The sequence below is a fragment of the Microchirus variegatus genome, assembly GCF_963457635.1.
Source record: "Microchirus variegatus genome assembly, chromosome: 12".
NCBI classification, from domain to species: Eukaryota; Metazoa; Chordata; class Actinopteri; order Pleuronectiformes; family Soleidae; genus Microchirus; species Microchirus variegatus.
In genome coordinates, this window is record NC_139813.1 from 15,975,265 (window position 1) to 15,983,840 (window position 8,576).

The window sequence follows — 8,576 nt, forward strand, 5'->3', positions numbered from 1 at the left end:
AAAGCGAAGAATGAACGAGATCTACCTTTCAAAAAGGGAGACAAACTCATTGTGCTGCAAGAGTAAGGCCCCCCCTGCTATATATTTGTAATAGTGACACAGTCTACATAGTTCTGTTGACATACAAAAATATTGTTTTTTTTTGACTGTTTGAAGGAATGGAGAATGGTGGCTGGCTAAATCACTGGTATCTGGACAAGAGGGATACATTCCATGTAATTATGTGGCCAGAGCCGACACGCTGGAGGTTGAAAAGTACGTAACACTCAAAGACACAACAGTTATCAGTATTAAAAAATGTGTAATTCAACACTGAAACAAAATATATGAAGTTTTAATGCTTTTAAACAGTGCAACCTATTTAAAGTAACACACACACGCCATTTCCTGTTTCTTGTACAATAGTTGCTCTTCTTTACGTTTAATCTGCTTTAACCTTCACCAATTTTGAGTTTTTTTTTTTTTTTTATCTTAATTCATATTTTCTTGTTACTGTGTTTGCTCTGCATCAAAACACCTTGTGTGTTAATAATTAACGCATTAAAAAACATTCTACTCCTTATTCTGATGAAGTATACCAGGGGTTCTCAAAGTTTTGATACCTGAGGGCCAATTTAGGAACCCAACATTGGACTGAAGGCTGCCAAAGGAAAAAAAAACTGAAAGAAATCCCATTTGTTATAATTTTAATGACCAGATTGGCCCAGTATTTTGGCCATTGTTCTTACCTTCTAATTCCAGGTTAATACCAAGTAACACATTACTGTTACCATATATTTACTGGGTAAATAGCTAGTAATTGGGGGCTGTAGCTACCTGCTTATTACCACCTTATAACACAATAATACACCATAAAATTCACCATATAGAAACCAGGTAAATACCCAGTATTTTTGTTTACACTTATTGGTCTGTATCCAGTAATGTCCAATAAACATTTAACAAGCTTAGTAGCTCCTGGATTAAAACTATCAACTGTAATTCATTGCGGGCCACCAGAAATGTTTCTGCGGGCCGCACTTTGAGAACCAATGAAGTATACGTTCTGCGGCGCTGTCTCCCGCAGGTGGTTTTTCAAAGATCTGAGTCGCAAAGAAACCGAGCGACTGCTTTTGGCTCCCGGAAACAAACCGGGCTCCTTTCTAGTTCGAGAGAGCGAGACCTGTAAAGGTGACTCACCCAACAGAACTCTTTAAATAATGACACACATATCAGAGGCAATGCTTCGACGTGAATATTCACACGTGTATTAATAACTTATTTAACTTCCCTGCAGGGTCCTTCTCACTGTCGGTCAGAGATCGTGTACCAGAACATGGAGATGTGGTGAAGCACTACAAGATCCGCTGTTTGGACAAAGGTGGCTACTACATCTCTCCTTCCACGTCATTCCCGTCTCTACAGGAACTGGTCACATATTACACCCGTAAGTCATGAACAGAAATAAGCTATGTTTTTTTGTTTTTTTGGAACCTATAATTTAACTAGCATTACTCTGCACATATTAAAAAAACAAAACAAAACAAAAAAAAACATTAAAAGTGAGTGTGTTGATGTGGATTCTATTTACGGCCGAGTATTTTAATCTGCACCGACGAGTTAAACCCTGACATGTGACGTTTCCTGTGTGAGAAGTGAGAAGTTTTTCCACCCACAAGATAAGAAGACCAAAATCTCTCTATTTGGCTGCCAACATAGCACAAAAACATGTTTAAGGTTATTTAAAGAAATGAGAACTCGCTGAAGCTGTAGTGTGTGTGTGTAACTAAATTAAAGCGCTGCTAATGTTGCTGCCAGAGGTGGAAAAAGTACTAAAATATTGTGCTCAAGTAAAAGTACCGATACTTTGATGAAATATTACTCAAGTAGAAGTAAAAGTAGTCATCTGAAAATGTACTCAAGTAGAAGTAAAAAGTAGTTCATTTGAAATGTACTTTAAGTTAAAGTGACTTAGTTACTTTGCGTGGGGTGTGAGGGTAGTAGAAATATGACAAGGGGTCAGAAATCCAAAACTATTTTGGAGCTCACACAGGATATTACGTCACTTTTGGCGCGCGCCAGTGCTGGTGATAATCACATCATCATTCGTCTGGTGCTGGTGTATATTTCCCCCCTGTAGGTCTTCATTGTGCTGAATTTTTATTTTTACTCAGTAACGGATAGGATTTATAAAGTAACAAATAAAGTACAATACTTGAGTCAATATGTACTCAAGTAAAATACAAAATCCTGAAAAGTTACACAGTACAGCTTTAAATGTGCATTATGTAATAAATCTAAAGCAACTGGCCATAGAATCCTCCTAATATGTCACAGAGACTCAGGAATAATGTTCATATAACAAACTGAACTCACCAACAACAACAGTACAGACGAAATATTTGCATTAAAAAAAAACATTTTGCAGACTGCAAATCATGTTTATGTTTTGAAATCATGTTTTGGCATGTGGCGCCACCCACCGCCGTCTACCAATCATTGCAGTCAGTAGAGTCTCAGCTGCCGAGCAACCACGGGTTGCCAGTTAAGTCAGAAAACAAAACCTAAAAGACCTCTGTATTTTGAATTTGAATGTAGTATCCCTTTTTGGCCACACTCTTACATATGGCGCCTTTAAGCATAATCATTCTGAATATTTTGCGTGCAGGTACTGCAGACGGTCTGTGTCACAGACTCTATGCTCCCTGTCGGCCTAAAGCCCCGCAGCTGCCGTGGGCCCAAGATGAGTGGGAGATTCCCAGAGAGACGCTGAAAATGATGAAGAAACTTGGAGCGGGGCAGTTTGGAGAAGTGTGGATGGGTAAGAGAATAACGTTCATGGAGTCTACCAGGCAACGCTACTGTCAAAGACAGCACAGTGTGACACTCACACCAACACCTCTGTGTCTTAATTCTTACTCCAGGTTACTACAAGAACACGCAGAAGGTTGCCGTTAAGACCTTGAAAGAGGGAACGATGGCGCCCGAGGCTTTCCTGCAGGAGGCGAACCTCATGAAGCAGCTGCAGCACGAACGGCTGGTGCGCCTTCACGCTGTGGTCACCAAAGAGCCCATTCTCATTGTCACAGAGTTCATGATCAATGGTGAGGGAAAAAAGTCAATAAATAAATCAATACGGCGACTTTCTGAGAGGAGGTAATATCAGCTAAAAATTAAAGCAACTAATTATTCATTTTATTGGTCTGTAATGTTGTTATTTGAACAGATTTTAATGATACTTTGAGAATTTAATTAATAAATAATAAATAGTTTATCCTAAAATCTTTACAAATAGTTTATCACTAATACATTGTGACATAAAAAGCAACAAATATTTATTTAACCCTCTAAGGTTCGGACCAAGAAAAAAGCAAAGGAAAAATTATTTGCATTTTTTTTTTACTTATGATAACAATAATGAAAATCAATATTTTTTTTTTTTTTTTTTTAATAGACCCTACAGTATTTTAGAAACAGGCCTCTACCAAACGGTTGAGACGTCTGTTCATAATAAACCTGGTTTGCATAATTCATATAGTACAACATTAAGAACAAGTGACATTAATTAAGTGTTAGTGAGTTCAGCTTGATGCATTTTTCAATGAGATATAGTGACTTAAAGTGTGGTCGACCAAATGGTTGAGTAGAACCTTAAAGGGTTAAATGAAAACATTTGTGATAAATATTTGATATTTTGATGATTATTTGCTTATATTCACATTAAATGACTGTTATGGTTTATGGTTATTTGCGAGTCCTTAAAGGAACCCTATAAACTACACTATATTAAATGTATACTCTTATGTAATAATGTATATTGTTATTTTATGTTGTTATCCATCTGCTGGAGCCTGACACATTAACATGCCACACGACCACGTGTGTTTGGTTTCTCTATTACGAGATGTTGTAATGTCGTCGTTCCGCATAATTTGAATCATTTAACTGGAATTTTTCAGTGCTTTTGTGTTTCATTTCATTTTTTTATTTTTTTTTTTTAACATGAAGCCACTTCTCCTTTTTCTCATCTGCAGGAAGTCTTCTAGACTTTCTAAAAACAGACGAGGGGAAAAAGCTCCAGCTCAATAAGCTGATCGACATGTCAGCGCAGGTTAAAGACTTTATTTTTTAAATTATCATATTGTGACGTTTTCGTTGCATTGCTTCCCCGTCACATATTTCTGTGCTTCTCTGAACTCTGTCTTTACTGTGGAATTTTTTTTTTTTTTTTTACAGCGGCACTATATTGCTGTCACTCTATTTAAATACACACATACACACACGTCTACCACTATGAATGTTTGCAGTCAGGATTTGAATACACGTGGAAACTGTCAGCACTAGCTGTGCGGTTTCTCTTGTGAGACTCTTGCTTTTCTGGCTCAAAGCCCCGCGCTGAATCAATTATTAACATCCGGACAGGAAATCATGCTATTTTTCCACCACAGTAGACCCCCCCAACCCCCCCAACCCCAACCCCAACCCCCCTCGCCCCATCTCTTCCTGATAGTTGTCATATCCTGTTCAACCCACTTTGCTGCCATTACATGATACATGTAAACACAAGTATTCATGTTGAACGTTATACTCATTTATACATTTTTTTTTAATGATTTCTTGTAACAAAATAATATATAAATGAGTTCAAATTCTTATTCTTGTTCCCAATTAAAAACCTGTTTCTTTTCCCGATTTCTATTCCTGACACGTCAGATAGCCGAAGGCATGGCGTACATCGAGAGGAAGAATTACATCCACCGAGACCTGCGCGCGGCCAACATATTGGTCAACGAAACCCTGCACTGCAAGATAGCAGATTTTGGCCTGGCACGTATCATCGAGTCAGAGTACACAGCTCAAGAAGGTACGGGAGGAGCATAAATCTTGGGACACTTTTGACTTGAAAGGTCTTTACATTTACATATGCCGTTCTTTAGTCAGGGAACTGTTAAATTATATTTTATAACGTCTTTTCATTCTCCATAAACGTATGATTTGTAGACTAGCAATATAAACAGTATATGATGGTGTACTTTAAAATGTACTATATAATAATATACTGTAAAAATGATGTTAGCCATGCAGCACTGACAAAATACAATGAAGGCATAGAGAGATGTGTCCTGGAAAACTCTGTCTACTATAATTTCTGAACACAGGAAGACAAGCGCTCACGCCTACATATTCTCAATCTCCTGCCAATTTGACACCACTTTCATCCGCTTTCTCACTCTCGTCATCTGACAACTATAGGTGCGAAATTTCCTATCAAGTGGACGGCACCAGAGGCCATCAATTTTGGGACGTTCAGCATCAAGTCAGATGTCTGGTCCTTCGGGATCCTCCTCACAGAGATGGTCACGTATGGAAGAATACCGTACCCAGGTACAGGATGAGTATCTTAAACACTCTAATCCAAATGTTAAGTACGTTGCAAAGCACATCTACTTAGCTGCATTCTTATATTTTCTATCAGGGATGACAAACCCGGAGGTGATCAAGAGTCTGGACAAGTCGTACAGGATGCCGTGTCCGGAGAAATGCCCCGAGGAGCTCTACGACATTATGAAGATGTGCTGGAAGCAGAAACCTGAAAACAGACCCACTTTTGAGTTTCTGCAGAACGTTCTCAACGACTTCTTCATCGCCACAGAGGGACAATATGAGATGCAGCCGTGATGTAAGAAAAGTGTAATGAAGATCAAGCAAGCATCTTTGTGATGTATGCATTTTTATTTTTATAATTTCAAATGGACATAATGTTTTTTTTTTTACATGTACTGTGTGTATGTGTGTGAATAGAAAAGCTACTTATTTATGGCTTCCTCTCGCATGTAGACTCATGTCACAGTCAGAAAAAAAAAAAAATTTCTGTTGCATATTCACACCGACTGTCGTCCTATTTGTGGCTCATATTCTCGCTAAATTTCACAGAGACGTAAATCTGGAAATACAAATACAGTTCACGCATGATGAAAACAAATGTACATGTTATTTAAAGGTTTGCATGGTACAGAAATGAGTAGCCCGAGATGACATGCACAACTACTTTGCACTTTTTAAAAAAATTCCTTTCCTTCATTCAGTTATATAAAGACAGGGAATTCAAATACATATATTTGCATCACTTTGTTTTTTGAAAATAAAAATGTTAAAATGATTTTGAGCTGCTTCAGTCTTGTCTTTAATTCCATTTATGCGAAATATGGTGTGATAAATTTGAAAAAAAAAAAACCTATACTTTCACATTAAAATGACTCTAGTTTAAATCTCTTTATATGAATCATGTGTTCAAAGTGTGTCAAAAATGTGATATTTAAAGACAATGACGCTCATGCACAGGATGTGACATATAAATATAAATACTTACCCAGCAGACCAAATTAAAGTCGTGGTCAAACTTTACTTTGAAATACTGTCTGTACTGTATGTAAACGAACAAAAAGAGAGGCACATGCATGTTTGAGTTTATGTTTACCTCAGCACAGAGTGTGAGAGCCCACAGCAGCCAACAGGAAGCCTTTAAAAGCAACTGCTTTTGGGAAATTACAGTGAGTTTTGATGGTCTAACTTTCCCTGGAGGCTCAGACAATATCTCGAAGATAAGAGCGTGGAGTGGCTCAAGTAGCCAGGGGTTAAACGCCACTGTTTCCTGAATGGACCGGAAACAGGAAGTGTGAGTCAGCATTCCTGAAATGCCACACAGCTAGGATGTACTCACATAAACAAAATTGCTGTACATTTATTTATTTATGCTGGAAAATAAAAAAAATTATTAGACTGTTTGTAGATTATTTAATCATTGAGAGACATTCCAAGGGGAGTTAATATAGTTAATTTAATTTTGAATTGTGAGGGTGAAAGGTTACATTTTTATCAAATTGTCATTAAATATAGGGCTGTTTTTAATTATACAATATACAGCAATAGAATATATCCAGCTGACATTAAAAACTAAGAGTGCAACATGTTTTATTTCCTAAAGTTTCAAGTATTGCTATATTCCTGTCATCCAGCAGAGGTCAGTGTTGCAACGTTTTGTACATGCACTGGAGAAGTCATGCTGCTTCTTCAAGAAAGAAGAATGATGGTGCTTTTCCTTTATGTCAAGAAAGGTGAAACTTTAACTCTATGCAGTTAGCTGTTTCATTTAAAGTCCAATGGTCATTTTATGCCATTTAGGAAACGAGGGAAGAAGGAAAGATGGACATGCAACCCAGTAGTCAATCCATCAACACGTTCCCCTGAATCCTTGACAGCAGGTAAAATGCTCCCTCAAAACATTGACTTGGTAACTATGAACTACTTTGTGCCACAGTGTCCAACTGTGTCTAAGCTCACAAACTCTTAAAAGCCCAAAAACATGAAAAAAGAGATGATCTTTCATTTAAAATTGTCAAATACATTATACTCAAACTACTTTGCTTTTCTCCCCTTGGCGACCGAACCAAACAAGATCAATATTTAGTTAATCAAATATTTGTTAAGCATGAATGGATATTTCCCAACCCTTTAAGGTGCACACCAAGACAAAAGCAAAGTAAAAATGATTTTGCATTTTTTATTATTTTATTTTATTTACTTATGATAACAATAACACAGATTGATGACTGATCCCTGCAGAAGGCAAACATCATCATTAGCATCTTGTGAGGATAATCCCACGCTGTCCTCTGGGGGGAAAAGAAAAAGCACTTCACGGCAGATGAGAAGCGATTTCGCTTTCATCTCCGAATAATGTCTGCTGTTTCCAGCGTGGCTTTATCCTCCTCATAAACATGATGTTTTCTCTTCTGGGCTTTGATGTCATCACATTAATGGAATCCATCAGGCAGGCAGGCAGCATTTTGGTCCAATAGATTTGAGGGCTCTTGAAACTGTGGCATAAGGTGTCTGCAGATTTTGTAAAGTGAGCGGCTGTAAAGTAGATCATCAAAGAGAATGATGCTATGTTTTTCTTTATGGGAAACTATGGAGGAAACTACAATAGGTGGCATGATGAATTCAAGTCAATTTTATTTGTATAGCGCCAAATCACAACATACATTATCTCAAGGCACTGTACACAGTAAGAAAAAAAACCTTTATATTATTATAGCAAGCAGAGAAACCCAACAGTTCACATAATGAGCAAGCGCTATCTGCCTAGACAGGTTGGGGTGAAAGAAAAAAATGGGGGACAGACAAGACATTTCTGAATCATTAATGACATGTTTATAGTACTACACTGTCATTATACTGGCAACAGAAGAGATTGTTGAGTAAAAAAAATATACCTATATCAACGTTAATTATAGTACTATAATAATAATAATGACAATGATAATGAATGAATGAATGAATTCCACTTGATCTCACATTGTCCTTAATCAACTGGTCTGCTCTCTGACAGTACAAACAAAACAACTATATGATCACTTTTATTTTAGTTCTGACTCTTTTCACTGCAAAGTCTCTTTTATGTGTGTGTTTTAGTCATTTATGCGATTAAAATCAAAACAGTAGTTCCCTCCTCGGAGGCCCCAAACTGAAGTAAACGTTGAGATAATCATGGACTTTAATTAGTTCTGCAGACACAAACCTGACGACTCCAAACG

General features: G+C 37.3%; 1 protein-coding gene across 1 annotated transcript in view; it reads left to right on the plus strand.

Moving 5' to 3' along the window:
• Nucleotides 1–5,658, plus strand: part of blk (BLK proto-oncogene, Src family tyrosine kinase) — a gene marked incomplete at both ends in the record, with an annotated part of 6,177 nt that extends 519 nt beyond the window's left edge. Inside the window, 10 exons of the mRNA XM_083898546.1 lie at nt 1–62; nt 157–255; nt 1,067–1,170; nt 1,277–1,426; nt 2,648–2,800; nt 2,904–3,083; nt 4,014–4,090; nt 4,693–4,843; nt 5,233–5,364; nt 5,456–5,658. The exon at nt 1–62 is cut by the window's left edge and continues 32 nt beyond it. Of these exons, the coding sequence (XP_083754672.1) occupies nt 1–62; nt 157–255; nt 1,067–1,170; nt 1,277–1,426; nt 2,648–2,800; nt 2,904–3,083; nt 4,014–4,090; nt 4,693–4,843; nt 5,233–5,364; nt 5,456–5,658 (1,311 nt within the window). The remainder of the gene's footprint in view (nt 63–156; nt 256–1,066; nt 1,171–1,276; nt 1,427–2,647; nt 2,801–2,903; nt 3,084–4,013; nt 4,091–4,692; nt 4,844–5,232; nt 5,365–5,455) is intronic.
• Nucleotides 5,659–8,576: the final 2,918 nt, after the last annotated feature.